The 14,584-nt window shown below is 52.3% G+C and overlaps 6 protein-coding genes across 6 annotated transcripts; 3 read left to right on the top strand and 3 right to left on the bottom strand.

Annotated features, from left to right (window-relative positions):
* Positions 1-1,269: 1,269 nt before the first annotated feature.
* Positions 1,270-3,171, top strand: PFICI_09307 (uncharacterized protein; the record flags this gene model as incomplete). The annotated part of the gene is made up of 4 exons (XM_007837888.1): positions 1,270-1,315; positions 1,414-2,798; positions 2,854-3,019; positions 3,077-3,171. 4 exons carry the CDS (start codon positions 1,270-1,272, stop codon positions 3,169-3,171), a joined length of 1,692 nt encoding a protein of 563 aa, XP_007836079.1.
* A 696-nt stretch (positions 3,172-3,867) lies between these two features.
* PFICI_09306 (uncharacterized protein) lies at positions 3,868-5,010 on the bottom strand (the record flags this gene model as incomplete). Its single annotated transcript, XM_007837887.1, has 1 exon — positions 3,868-5,010. One exon carries the CDS (start codon positions 5,008-5,010, stop codon positions 3,868-3,870), a length of 1,143 nt encoding a protein of 380 aa, XP_007836078.1.
* Positions 5,011-7,139: 2,129 nt separating this feature from the next.
* Positions 7,140-8,009, top strand: PFICI_09305 (uncharacterized protein; the record flags this gene model as incomplete). Its single annotated transcript, XM_007837886.1, has 1 exon — positions 7,140-8,009. One exon carries the CDS (start codon positions 7,140-7,142, stop codon positions 8,007-8,009), a length of 870 nt encoding a protein of 289 aa, XP_007836077.1.
* A 746-nt stretch (positions 8,010-8,755) lies between these two features.
* PFICI_09304 (uncharacterized protein) lies at positions 8,756-9,145 on the bottom strand (the record flags this gene model as incomplete). The annotated part of the gene is made up of 2 exons (XM_007837885.1): positions 8,756-8,925; positions 9,025-9,145. 2 exons carry the CDS (start codon positions 9,143-9,145, stop codon positions 8,756-8,758), a joined length of 291 nt encoding a protein of 96 aa, XP_007836076.1.
* A 1,401-nt stretch (positions 9,146-10,546) lies between these two features.
* PFICI_09303 (uncharacterized protein) lies at positions 10,547-11,071 on the top strand (the record flags this gene model as incomplete). The annotated part of the gene is made up of 2 exons (XM_007837884.1): positions 10,547-10,716; positions 10,783-11,071. 2 exons carry the CDS (start codon positions 10,547-10,549, stop codon positions 11,069-11,071), a joined length of 459 nt encoding a protein of 152 aa, XP_007836075.1.
* Positions 11,072-11,309: 238 nt separating this feature from the next.
* On the bottom strand, positions 11,310-13,926 carry PFICI_09302 (uncharacterized protein; the record flags this gene model as incomplete). The annotated part of the gene is made up of 2 exons (XM_007837883.1): positions 11,310-13,700; positions 13,762-13,926. 2 exons carry the CDS (start codon positions 13,924-13,926, stop codon positions 11,310-11,312), a joined length of 2,556 nt encoding a protein of 851 aa, XP_007836074.1.
* Positions 13,927-14,584: the final 658 nt, after the last annotated feature.

Genomic DNA, 14,584 nt, shown 5'->3' with positions numbered 1-14,584 from the left:
CGGTCGCTTATTTATTAATGTGAGAAAGGTTCTATCATGTTTATTACTGGACTCTATTTAATTGTTTGATCATGAGCTTTGAAGGTAAGGTGGACCACGTAGGTGGTTTTATACTATTAGCCGTGCCTCAACCGTACCTTGCATGATAAACTACAAGGTATCTGTGCCTGGAATCGCTTCGGTCTTGGCGCTCAACACATAACATAATACATATGCATAATAAGAGGCCTAGCAGTCTGGTACATCAATTGATAAATCATTTAAAAGAAGAAAAAACTTTTTGAAAAAAGAGGAGGGAAAAAAAAATACTGTGGTCCAAGCTTTCGAGGGAAACGCACCGTTTGGCGACATAAAATAGTGGAGACTCGAGAAGAGATGCCGAAACCATTCACTAGCGTTGGGAACTTGGAAAAAAAAAACATGCCCTGTGCTTGCCCTGGCGCAAAGGCTTTTTGCCAGTGCCAGTGCCAGTGCAGTGGAATGAATGCGCGCCCTTCAATCAGGGCAACAACACAGCTGCGGCCAGAGCAGAAAGGTCTAGCCGCGCCGCCGCATTTGGAACCACGTCAACCTCCAGCTCCTTACCTCCAACCCGTCTCATCCCACCAAACACTTCTACCACCTCCTTCTCTTCTTCTCCATCAACACATTTTCTTCTGTTTGCGCCATCATCCCGACACGCGACATTGACTGCGCGGATCGTCCGTGATAACAGTTGGCAGAAGAGCGATCAATCAGAAACAATACAACCAGGACTCACAAACTCTCGACCGTCGCGCAACTGGGTTTGACGTGCTGAGGTGGGAGAGAAAAAAAAAACTGTGATTTGACTTGGTCGCCATTTCCCGAGGTTCCTAATCTACTCACTTTTGCATCCATCCCAACCCCCCAACCACAATTCACTCACTTGTCGTCTGCCGTGAATATCTTGATGCGCCTGGGCAGTATTGTACTCTGACTCGTCATTCACACACAAGTCCACAATAATTACTTGCATCGTCGATATCAAGCCATTTCACATTCCTGCCGCTACCCTTTGCCTTGCACTACTGCTATTGAGCATCTTTGGTGTGCGCCTGCCTGCTGCATTGGTTATCTGCCCTGCATCTATTTCTGAACAAAGAAACCCGCGTCTCAACCTTTGTTGCAATCGCTTGATCGTTGTGTCCTTGACTTCATCGATCCTTGCTATTTCGGCGCGTCTTTTGAGATTTCCAGGTATCACACCGATAGAGCAGCTGCGACAGCAACTGCACCGAGACATTCACCATGGCCGAGGCCAACCGAAGTATCGAGTCTATCCTGGCTGCCCTTGGTAAGTTGCCTTCCTTGCTAATGAAATTTTCATCGCATGCTTTCAACAAGCTGCCCATCAGTCAGCGCTCTTACTGACCGCGCATCACAATGTCATAGCAGCACAGCGACCACCGACTACTTCAACCCCGAACCCGGCCCAACCGCAGCCCCCCTACCAGCAGACACCAACCCCTGGTGCTTATCCGCCCACAATGCCTCCCGGAGTTCCACCTCCTGTTGCGTATGGCGCAGGAGCCTATTCTATCCCTCAGCCCTCCTCGAGTGGCAACTTTGACCTGAGTGCTATCAAACCCGTCAACTCTGGAACTGTCAGTATTGCCGATGCTATAGCTCAAGCCAAGGCTTTCGCAACTGAAAAGGGAATATCGTCTTATGACAACTCGCGCGCTGCCCCTTCATACCAGGCACATGATTCCCGTGCTGGCGACGGTAGACACTATAGATCTCGCTCGCGCTCGCCGCATGGTCGTGATACTTATCGTGACAACTTCAACCCGTACCGAGATGAGCGCCGTGATGACAGCCGTGGAAACTATGGCCGCAATCGCTCTGTCTCCCCTGGTGCCAATAGAGGCCGGTCTTATGGCAGGGACTCTCCACGCGGTAACAGTGGTAGAGGTGGTGACGATGACACCGAGACCATCCAAATAGAGTCCAGCCTAGTGGGCTTGATTATTGGCAGACAGGGCGAAAACCTGCGTCGTGTTGAATCTTCCACGGGCTGCCGAGTGCAGTTCATCACTGGTCCCGATAACCAGGGACCTTTCCGTCAATGCCGAATAACTGGTCCTCGTGCAAGACGTGCTGAGGCCAAGGATGCCATCAACCGAATTATTGAAGACTCCGGCATGGGCGCTGTTGCTCGAGCTGATAACCCGCATGGTGGTAACCGCAATGCCCCTGGCGCTTCTGCTCCCGCTCCACTCCGAGAGGGTGAAGATGTCATGCAAATTATGGTGCCTGATCGCACAGTTGGCTTGATCATAGGTCGTGGAGGTGAGACTATTCGTGACCTGCAAGAGCGCAGTGGCTGCCATGTCAATATCACCAGTGAGTCGAAGAGTGTCAATGGCCTGCGCCCTGTCAATCTTATTGGCACCCGCGAAGCGGCGGCTCAAGCCAAGGAGCTCATCATGGAGATCGTGGACAGTGACAGCCGCCAAGCCAACGGTGGTGGTGGCGCCCCCGCCGCCGCCGGCGGTAAGATGGACCGCCCTCAAAGAAATGATCATGGTCGTAGCAATGCACCTGGTGGCGATGACAAAATCAATGATGCTATCTTTGTCCCATCTGAAGCTGTTGGTATGATCATTGGCAAGGGTGGAGAAACCATTCGAGAAATGCAGAACACCACCGGATGTAAGATCAACGTCTCCCAGTCTTCGGGTCCTGGCGAGACAGAGAGAGAGATTGGCCTGGTAGGATCCCGTGACGCCATCAGCAGAGCCAAGCGTGCCATTGAAGACAAGGTAGAGGCAGTGGTAAGTACAACATATGGTCACCTCGTGCGTTTGCTGTACTAACAACATTACTCAGCGCCAGAAGAACAGCGGTGGTGGTGGCCGTGGTGGCGGTCGTCCCCAGAACCGACGTGACTATGACAACCCCAACTATTCCCAGGGAGGTAATAGCCAACCCAGTCATGCAGCGGCCCCTGGCCAACCCCCAGCAGCTGCCAATGGCGCCGACCCCTACGCAGCTTGTAAGTCACATAATTATCCATTCGGCATTTGTGATACGTATACTAAACATTGAACAGATGGCGGTTATCAGAACTACGTTGCTTTGTGGTACCAGGCCCTGGCTGCCCAAGGTCAGACCGGTGGTGAGATGCCCAAGCCTGCCGGACAGTAATTCGAAAACTTGCAGCCTTGTGCGACGCAAGTCTTACCATGTCTCGCAGCCGATTCCAGCTCAAAGTACATAATCATGGCGGATGAGCGACACGCCACTTGATGACATTTCCCTTTATTCCCTTAGTATAATGGACCCAGGGCATACCGACACTTCTGGTGATCGAGGACGGCGTTTTGGACTTTGTATAGTTGGGAGACCCGACTTTCTATACCCCCCAAAAGAAGTCTGGGAGTTTTTTTGTCTTTGATCTCCCCGGCAGGCTGAGCTTAGGCTCATAATGGAACGGAATAGGCAAATGGTCTCGTGAAAAAAAAAAATAGGAAACTGTATTGTTGTATAGTTCTGTGGCCACGGAAAAAAGTTGTAACTTGATTGCTTCATCTGCCACAAAACTTCAATTGATCATGGCATTTCATCATATTCTGCGGTTGTCATTATAGTGAATCATTTTCTAATCATCAGTCTACTCTCGTGTTATATACTGCCAACAATGTTTTCGTCATTGTGGCCACTACTCCCGTACGCTATGCTGATAATCATCACCCTACGCCCAAAAACTATGGCGGCGTGTTGAAGCCTCGTCCCATTTACCCATTTTGATCATAATGCTTGAGATGCTGTGTAATATGTACTCCAAAATCCCGTTACCGAGATCTATTTCCGCATCTTCTCATACTGTCGGAAGAAACCAGTCTACTGGCTGAGATCATCTCCCCAAACCTCCTTGGCAATCTCGACCTCGAGACGAACCTTGGCCCACTGCTCCTCCTCGCTGAGCTCGTTACCCTCCATGGTGCTGGAGAAACCGCACTGGTGGCTGAGGCAGAGCTGGTCGAGGCCGCGGGGGCAGAACTGGGCAGCCTCCTTGAGACGGCCAATGATGTCGGCCTTGTCGTCGAGGGCGGCCTTCTTGGAGGTCATGACGCCGAGGACGACAATCTTGTTCTCGGGCAGGTGGCGCAGGGGCGAAAAGTCGCCGGAGCGGGCGTCGTCGTACTCGAGGAAGTAGACGTCGACGTTGAGCTCCTTGAAGAGGACCTCGGCGACGGGCTCGTAGCCGCCCTGGGCGAACCACTGCGAGCGGTGGTTGCCGCGGCACAGGTGGATGCCAATGGTCATGTCGGCGGGGCGCTTCTCAATGGCCTTGTTGATGAGGGCGGCGTACTGGCGGGCCAGGACGTTGGCGTCGCCGTGGCGCTTCTCGGCCTCGGCGCGCATGCCCGGGTCGCAGAGGTAGGCCAGGTTGGTGTCGTCGAGCTGGACAAAGCGGACGCCGGCGGCGTACAGGTCGGCGAGCTCCTCCTGGTAGACGCGGGCGAGGTCGTCGAAGAAGGGCTCGAGGGTCGGGTAGGCCTCCTCGGAAATGGTCTCGCGCGAGTTGCGGAAGTGGATCATGGTGGGCGAGGGGATGGCGACCTTGGTGGTGACCTTGCCGCTGGCGCCGGCCGCGGCAATCTGCGACTCGAGGTAGTTGAAGTCGTCGACCTGGATGGGCTTGGGGTGCGAGATCTTGTCGACGACGACCAGGCGCGGCGGCATGGTGCCACCCTTGGAGACATTGGTGGACTGGAGAGCGCCGCGCTTCTCGACACCGCCGAGGTTGACCAGGTAGTCAATGTGGAACCACTCGCGTCTGAACTCGCCGTCCGTCACGGCGCGGAGACCGGCATCGATCTGCTTGCGCACCACGTCGGCAATGTGCTTGTCCTCCAGCTTCTTCAGGTCATCCTGAGAGAGCTCGCCGCTGGCCACCTTTTCACGGGTCGCCAGGATGTCCCTCGGCCGCAGCAGGGAGCCGACTTGGTCGGCACGGTAGACACCAATGGGCAGAGGCATGATGTTGATGTGAGGGGGAAAAAAAAAAGAGCCTTTCTGAGGCTCTTTCTTACACTGGTATATGTTTATATGAAGAAGGCAACGTCGAATACAGACTTCAGCCTTGCTTGGATATAGCTTGTTATATGACGTGTAGACTCGGAGAGAAAGAGAGAGAGAGAAGGAAGAATGAGGAAGAAGAGAATACTCAAGACTGAGAAAAATCACGGCGCAATATTTCTTTCAAACCAAAGCACCGTAACATGACCAGCGATCTCGGTATCATCCTCCCACATGAGGGGCGGCGCGAATGGGCTCGGTCTATTTTCCCAAGACCACCCCACCTACCAACCATTATTACTTACCTACCGGCAATGTCAAGAAGAATGTGCCGCGATCTCCACTGAAAACCAGCGGAGTCAGGTCAGGCCCAAGCCAGCCAGCCCAGCCAGCATAGCATTGGGGGAATGATGGGCGGACGGACGTTTGGTTCGCGAGCAAGGGGAGTGTTCCCCCGGCTAAAAAGAGAAGATGGCGAATAATGGCGGACTATCTTGGCTGGGACCCTCATCCTTTTCGATCTGGCTTCCCTCTCAGGTGGAAAGCCCCATGATGGGTTTTCTCCAAGCAGAGAGTGAGAGAAGAGAAGACCCCGAAACAAAAAGATGCCCGTTTTGGCTGGCTGCAGGAACTCACGGCCTATGAAGGGACCCCTTCTTTCCCACTGGCTCAAAGGCGTCAGTCAGCATCGTACCATATCCATAGTGAGATGTCTGGCAATGAGGGGCATCGACGAATAATGGGAATCAGAGACGCGTCGATTTTCGGTGGTTCCAACCGCCTGGATCATGCAACCGAAAGGACCGCGGGGCTGTCCCCTCAACCGACCGCCCCGACTCAGAATGCAAAGCTGTGAGGGTCCCGTGCCAGTACGACGCTAGTACTGCAAGCGGGTGCAAGTATTGCCGCCACGGCAATTGGTTAGGGGACATCTGAGATGGATCTCGAAAAATCGGGGACTCAATCGGAGGGAGGCTACTGGTTGCTCATGATAGTAGTGTGTCCAGTATCTCTTTTGTAGAATGAAATGGTTCCTAGATCCTATCACACCAGGTACCAGTGATATACTGAGCTGTAAACATGTATGAATTCATGCGATGTACTCGACAGACGTCACTGATTCGGCACAGTCGAGGAAAAGCAATTATCAATATACTCTTTTGTGAGAATCGAGGATATAGGGAACAGCAGTATGGCTTTGAATAAAATTTGTCATATGTCACAAGCAGAGAATCGAGGCATCATCTGGCTCGAATGACGAACAATTATCATGTTGCCTACTTGTAAAAGTAATTGCTAGGCGATGGCAATCGTTCTGTAGTACTTGGTATAACCTGAAAGTGAGATCGATAGATTTGGGTGGGTAGGAAATCGGATAGGATGACGTCGGGTTGTTATCGATAGTAGTTTAAAGACACCAGAGCGCTCGAAGCTCACCAGGCACATACACGATGCACTGAATCATGAACAGTTCATGTAGATATCTGCCCTCTTTTGCACTTGAGCTAACTGTGATATGTTTGCAAATTTGGAGCTTTTACAAGTTTGTTTTAAACTTTCATGTTAATCTTATTACTGGGTTGGTACCTTGAATTGGAAAAGTGACCTGAATTTGACGCATCCAAGGCTTGGCCAAGTAATCGTTAAGTACATGAATTGTGGAAGCGCCCATCGACACTTTGCATTTGCAATAGGAATGTGAAAGGCCAAGATGAAAATATTAGCCAATTCTTCAAGTAGTACAAGTTACATTATTCTACATTATTTTCTTGCTTATGTTACTGCCAATGGAAATAGGAGCGCAGACCCTGTAATCGTACTCTGTACCTACCTACCTGTATCAGTTAGAAATAAGCAACAGACAGGCGCCTAAAGTCAGCTTGGTGAAGTCTCCATTCATTGGCTGTTGCAAGACTCCGCACCAACACCGATTGACGCTCCAGACCCAAACCACCTGTATGTACACTTAGCATCAGCCTACCACAGCAGTGTCCATTCGGCGTCATCGCTCATCGTATCATCTTGTATCATCGACTACTGTACCATATTTACCGGCGCTCAAGCAACAGTCGTTTAAGCCGCAGCCCGCCATGTCGAGCGCGAATCAGCTCCTCCTACTAGCCGACCACATCAAGCTTTCGCTGCTCGAACGGCAACGGGCGCAGAGCCTCAACCTCGACGCAGAAGCCAACGACGGCCACATTGCCCGGTCGCTTGAACAATTCAAAGATGGACTAGAAGCGCTGGAGCAGAAGCAGGCGCAGCTAGAGGCGGAGGGCGATGAGGATGGAGCCCTCACGATAGGCGACCACCTGCCGGATCTGCAGAAGCAATACAAGGACCTCCAGTCGCAATTCCACGGCTTCTCGTCGCCGGCCACCGACTCGACGCTCACGCACCCCAACGACCCGGCCCTGGCCGCCGACTTTGCCCACGCCACCACCTCGCCCAAGGACATGGCCGCCAGCGGCTCGTCGCTCCGGCCCCAGGGCGTCCAGCGCGGCGCCTCCTCCAAGACGGTCCGCTTCTCCGACAACCCGTCCTCAAGCGACGGGCGCGATCCGGACGTCGAGGCGCAGCTGTTTGGCTCGCGGTACACGGATAACCCCAACGGCGACGCGGCCGGCTACCGCGATGAGATTGACTCGCAAAACATGGACAACCAGCAGATCCACGCGTACCATCAGCAGATTATGGACCAGCAGGACGCCCAGCTCGATGCTCTGGGCGTGTCCATTTCTCGACAGCGGGAGCTCAGCATGCAGATTGGCGACGAGCTCGACGAGCAGGTCGCAATGTTGGACGAGGTTGACGTCGTAGTTGACCGGCATCAAGGGCGGATGGATCGAGCTCGGCGGCGGGTCGACAAGATTTCCAGGACGGCCAGTGATAATAAGCAAATGGTTGCCATCATTGTTCTGATTATCATTCTGATTCTTCTGATTGCTCTATTGAAATAGAAGGATCGGGATTGGATGCGCAAGAGGCGCATATTTGTCTGTATAAACAGTCCATGCCGACATCTGACTTCGTAGGACATTACATTGAGAGGCACATCTTGTCGAAAGTGGCGGACTGGCCAACACTATCAACTGTATAGCATCGCGGGCGTTTAGGCGTTTTCATATCAGGTATTTTCTTCTTGGAGTTTAGACGTCTTTCAATGCCATCTCGCAATCAGCGTTCTGTTATCTTCCTCATTTTCCTAGTTCTCTGACAATGCGCCTTTAAAGGAGAGGAATTAATCCGAATACTTGTATGTTTATGCTAGGCACGGGTTTGCTGCCATAGAATTAGACACAACGCTCTTGTATCCTGGCAATGTACCTAGTTGTACACATGTATTGTACAGGTTATGAGCCAGCTTAGCAACAGTGGGACATCTGTTTTGCACCGGACCTGTGCTCACTCAGAAATCGAATCTCTCTACACTTATCAACGAACGATTCAAAGATGCAAATGCAATTGAATTAAGGCGTGATTATAGAGAGCGGTCTTCCAGTATATGAAGATGCCAAACAGTTCTCTTGGTCTGCCCCTCGGACCATATCGTACGCCCACCCGGAAACGCTACCCATCAATGTTGTGAGTCTTAAAAAAATCGGCAAAACATGAGCAACTCGACAACGAGTGGCAACTATGTTACACTACAAGCTTCATCTTTTCTTTTCCACCTTGGTCGGCAATTTGGCGAAATCATTGCCCCTTATTTCTTCTGCTCGGCCTGCTTCTTGGTCTTCTCTTGCAGGGTCTTGATGTCATCGGTATTCTCGCGATCAGCCCTGACGGCCTCCTCGCTGTTGGAAGCCAGCTCGGGCTTCCACTCCTTGCCGTTCTTTGACTTGTTGAGAGCTTCATGTGTGCTTTCCGGGTCGTCTATTTTGTTTTTATTGATCAAGCGTTAGCTTACTACCACTTCGGGAAACAACTGAGTTGAAGCTCGTGGAAAGAGCTCGGAAGAGATGCATAGCTTACGGAGAGAGTCCTCCTTGTGCCTCAGGACGGCGCTGCTGGCAATGCTTCGCGATGCAATGGTTTGTCTGCTGGCCAGAGCTGCGGCAGGGCGGAAGGCAGAGAGGAAAGTGCGGGATGCCATTGTGATGCTGTGGGATGTTTGGTTGTTTGGTTATTTGGATATGAGTGTGAGAGAGGAGTGTAGTCTTTCAATTGAGCTGTCGTTCACGATGTTCTTCTTCTTCTTCTTCAAGGTACTTGCAGAGAGGGAAAAAAGAAATAAAGAGCTGTACGTCTGGATTAAGTTGAGCCTATGAGCTCTTGCCGGGCAGAGGGAAATCAAATGCAAATCAGTGCGGCTTATTGGCCGTGACGTCACTATATTTACTTCTCCTGCGTTAGAGTTCCGCGGCGGGTTATGACATAGAGAAGAAGCTCCCAAGCTCCGTCCGTCCCCTCCACTGACTGGGGGAAAAGGCGCCCCGCTGTGTACGCACGCATACGGTTTAGTACCGCTGTGCCTGGCCTGGGAGGAGAACTGTTCGTTCATCCTCGGTTGGACGAAGAAAAAAGACAGGGTGCAAGTACCTACATTAGGTAGACAGACATCGTGTCAAGTTCATTCCGCGGCTAAGGATTACATGTCTGGTTGTGGTCACATGTGACGAGATTGAGTAAGTATAGAAATCACTAATAAATGTCCTTGCGTCTTGGTTCTACGCAGGACATCAATATGCGCTACTAGGTCAAGTACGAATATGGAAAACAAAGGTGCATAATTGACAGACACATGTTATAATCTCAATTTCACCCGAGTAAAGATCGACTGTCAACACATACATGTTGAAGAGGTTTCCCCAGGACCGGCGAATTTAAGCATTTAAATAAGGAAGCTTCTGTGCTGTCGTATAGCCAAAAATCCTACTCCACAACCAATCAGGTCGTATCCCCCGACTATACCCTGTTGAACATGGCACATTGAACGTCTCGACTCGCCTACTCCTGGTCCACCACCCCTATCGACATGGCCTGTCACTCAGCCTCAAAAAGCTTCATCTCATGTTTCGGCCTTGTCTGGGTTGGCCCTGAGATGAACCCTGAGATCGCCCTACGATCTCTCCTCGGCAAGTGTTCCGTTAACCTGGTCTCAGTTGACCAGCTATTGGCAAGATGCTCGTCGGCGTCAAGCGCCCGCTTGGGACGCATTTTTCAATCTCCCATTCTCCATCTCCCTGAAGTTATGATTGTTGCATGGTAGGATCCATAGATCGCCACAAGGTTTGTGAGGTTTCTCGTACTGCGTGCGCTACTCCGTGAAACCGACCAGTGGGCTTTTGTGATAGGTCTGCAGAGGGCAGGACTCTCGCTCTACATAAGTTGCCGGCAGGTAGCATGCAGTAGATTTCGTCTCACTCGCACCTCTTCATCCAATCTTGCTGTTAATCGTTTCTCTGTCGATCCGTGATCGAATTGCATTCATTTCACTTCCACACGACGATCACGGGTCTGGTCACTCTTTTCACTACTAGTAATATTATACAATATGCTGTCTACAACTCTCCTTCAGACGGTCCTCGTCCTTGCGGGCGTCAGCTCTGTGACTGCCTCGCCTCTCGACCTGTCCTTGGAACATTATGAGGTCCTGGCGATGCGCGCCTCGACTACCGTCGACCCCAACGCTGTCACGAATGTCGAATGTACAGATGCAAACGTGTAAGTATCTCATTCAAAAGCCAGCGCGCTTGTTCTCATGGCATACTACTAAACTTTTGTTACAAGCAACATCGTCTTTCACGACCAAAACGTGGCCGAACTCGGCATCTGCGGCGGTATAGCCGGATCCATTACCAAGTGCGGCGGGGCTCCAGAGAGTACGACGGGCGAGTCGGGCACGGCACTATTCACTCTGAACGCGGCAACGAGCGGCGCGACAATTAACATCTCCAAGGGCAGATGGGAGGGCTGTATCCGTGCTGCGAGAGCCGTGTGTCCGACGGGAAGCATCAGTGGAACTTGTGTTGGCGGTGCTTCGACTGGAAATGTCGACTTCACCCTCGACAACCCGTAAAGAGAAGGAGATGCGAAGGAGTAGTCAGAAAAGCCAACTGCGGAAACGCTGGGAATAATGATCTCTTATCATCTACTGGTCTTGAAAAAAGCTTCTCTATGCAGTCCCTGTTATACTGGTTCCTATCCAATAAAAAAACTATCGAACATGATATCTACTCCATTGAAACCATACGCGACTGGTCAAGTGAGAAATTAATGAATTTTTGAAGATATCAAGGTATCTAAGACATTAGAAATTACAGACTAATAACCTGAGTTGTCTGGATGTCCCCGGCTGAGAACCCCAGCATGCATTCATAATCACCGCTGACGAAAACCCATCCTTGGGCTGCTTCAGACCAAACCATTAGATCTTCCTTTTGTACAATGAGCTCAACCAGGGTGCTGCCACCAGCAACAACTTCTACCTTTTGAAATGCCCTCAGCAACTTTGGTGGCTCGTCTGCCGCCTCGGGATAGCCAACGTAGAGCTGGACGACTTGTCTCGCATCGACGGATCCCTCATTCTTGAGCGTGGTCCTAACAGTCACGACGCTGTCATTTGCCGATACTGTCATGCAGTGTAATGAAAAGTTCGAGTACGTCAGTCCGTGACCAAATGGAAACAAGGGCTCAACACCACTCTTGTCATAGGCCTTGTATCCCACGTACAGTCCCTCGGAAAAGGGGACCTCGATATTGGTGTTGATCTGGATGGCGTCCTCCAACGCCTTGGGGAAGGTGACTGGTAGCTTGCCGCTGGGGCTCACGTCGCCAAACATGAGTCTCTCGAGGGCTAGGCCGACTTGCTGGCCAGAGTACCAAGCCTCGAGAACGGCGTCCACATTGTCGAGCCAGGGCATCAGTACGGCCGAGTTGGTATTGAGCACGACAATGGTGCTCTTGGACTGACCCGCGAGACGCGTAATGACGGCATCCTGGTCGCCAGGCAGGGAAAGTCCCAGGCCACTATCTGCGCCCTCGGAAATGCGGTCCGAGGCGAAAATGATACTCACATCCGCCCACGCCGCCAGTGCATCGGCCTCAGCGTCGCGGGTCTGGTTGCCCACATTCACGCCCAGGGTGACGCCGTAGCCGCCCGTCGACAGCGAGTAGCCCATGTCGTAGCGGAGGGTAAGCTTGACCTCTGCGCCGGCCTCGAGGTAGGCGACGCCCTGGACGTAGTTGCCAAAGTTGGCAAACGACATATTGGCCACGAGGGCGTCGTCGAGGTAGAGCAGCGCGGTGCCCTGGCCGTACAGAGAAAAGTGATAGGTGCCCGTCGTGTTGGGCAGGAAGACGGCCTCGTAGTCGGCGGAGAAGACTTGGGGCCAGGCCTGCCAGAGCTCCGTGGGAAAAGTGGCAATGGTGATGTTGGGGACGAAATCGGTCTGGTTCACTGGCCCGGAAAAGTCCGTGGTCGTGTAGTAGGTCACGTTGACGCCGCCATTCTTGAACATGCTGGACGGGATGGTGGCGAACTGACCAGTGCCGGGGTAGGCCTCGGCGTACTTGACAGAAATGTTTTCAGCAGCACCACGACGCTCAAGGGCATCAAAGGGTGCCTGGACGACCATGGTCGAGTCAATGACGAAACCGCCGTGATTCTCAGAAACCTGGCTTTGACTGGTAGCATCCACGCCAAAAACGGCAATCTTGGTGTACTTTTCCGGGCTCAGGGGCAGCGTGCTATCCTCGTTCTTGAGCAGGACTGTGCCGTCTTCGACCATTTGCTGAGCAAGGTCCAGGTGGGCTTGCGTCCGCACGTAGGATAGAGCATCTCCGGTGACGGGATTATCGACCATTCCCAGTTTGAACATGTATCGCCAGACTCGCTTCACCATGTCATCCAGGCGCGAGTAAGGGATGGAGCCATTATTGACTGCTTCGATGAGAAGATCTCCATAGTACGCCGGAAAGCCATACTCATTGGTAAGATCACCACCAGGCATCGATATATCAAGGCCCGCCATGACGGCGCCAACAGTGCTGCGCGTCGAAAAGTACCAATCAGCCACGACGAAGCCCTCGAAACCCCAGTCTTGTCGCAGCGTGGTATTCAGAAGCCAATCGTTCTCGCAGGTAAAGTATCCATTCAGTCTATTGTAGGAACACATGACGGACCCAGCATCTGCCTCCTGAACAGATGCTTTAAAGGCCGGAAAGTAGAGCTCATGCAAGACACGCTCGTCGACTTCAGCATCAACCGTAACCCATTCAGGGTCGATACCAAAACGGTTCGTGTCTTGATTATAGGCGGCAAAGTGCTTCGGACAGGCCAGGGCACCCTGACTCTGAATTCCCTCCACACCAGCGACGGCCATGCGAGCAGTCAACCAGGGGTCCTCGGAGAGAGTCTCGGCGGCTCGCGCCCACAGTGGCGAGCGCAGGATGTTGATGGTGGGCGCCAGCACCACGTTCCGACCTTTGCCCATGTGCTCCTGTGCAAGCGCCTGTCCGAAGAGATATTGCACGGTTGTGTTCCACGTGCTGGCCGCGAGGACGGGCGCCGGAAAGGTTGTCACATTGTTCATAGAGTTTCCCACACCAACGGGGCCGTCGCCCATACATATCGATGGGATGCCGAGGGTATCGTTGCCGCTGATATGGCCAATGCACGCATTGACGCCCGTTCCATTGTCATCGAGCTATGATAACATGAGTCTACATGAAAATAACATCAATATTGAATGTCTGGTCATGACCTACCTCGGTGTCTCCCTGTACCATGGCATACTTCTGTGTATCGTTCAACTGAGCGATGAAAGCAAGCAGTCGCTCCTCATAGGGCAAGGAGGTATTCAGCCATGGCTGAACGGCACTGACACCCACCGTCGACAAGGCGACGAGGGATATGATGGCGGTCGACTTCATCCTCCAAACTCGACCTCCCTAGAGGTATCGGTCCCTTTGAGGAAGAAAGGTGCCGAATGATGAGCGAACCCAAGCAGTCGGGTTGGGAAATGGAGGGATTAACCCCCAGATTTTATGTAAGTAGTTTGCAGCTGCGTCTATCTACGGATGCATGGAGACAAGCCGCGAAACCCCCAATTTTCATTGTTCCCGGGACCATTCCACCGGGTGGTCGGCTCTTGAATACCTGTGTCCCCGCCATATCCAGGGGCCCGCGATGCTGTCTAGGAACTAGGTAGGGGAGGTTGATAGTGAATTTGAGAGACGATCGGCAGTGTGGAGGTTGAGGCCGGCGTCTTAGTATACCAGTAAAAGGAATCCACCGGAGATGCCTGCCGGTAACAAGCCCCTAGGCCGCTAGGACGATAATGGGTGATAATGGGCGTCGGGCAACCCCGAGAGCCGGCGATAGGCAAGCCGGGCATCCTGGAGTCTGTTACCTCTGCTGAACTGTTATTAAGACGCCGGTGAACTTCTCCAGAGGATTCGCTGCGAGGTGCTTGCCACAACTCCACAATGGAGAATCCGGGGAATGAGACTTCGTCACAGAGCAACAAAGTAAGGTGAGTTATCAAGGCAATGAATGTCGCTCGTGACAATTCGCTCATTACTAAGTCGC

This window comes from Pestalotiopsis fici (genome assembly GCF_000516985.1).
Source record: "Pestalotiopsis fici W106-1 unplaced genomic scaffold PFICI_Scf_6, whole genome shotgun sequence".
Lineage (NCBI taxonomy): Eukaryota > Fungi > Ascomycota > Sordariomycetes > Amphisphaeriales > Sporocadaceae > Pestalotiopsis > Pestalotiopsis fici.
This window is presented reverse-complemented; position numbering and strand designations above follow the sequence as displayed.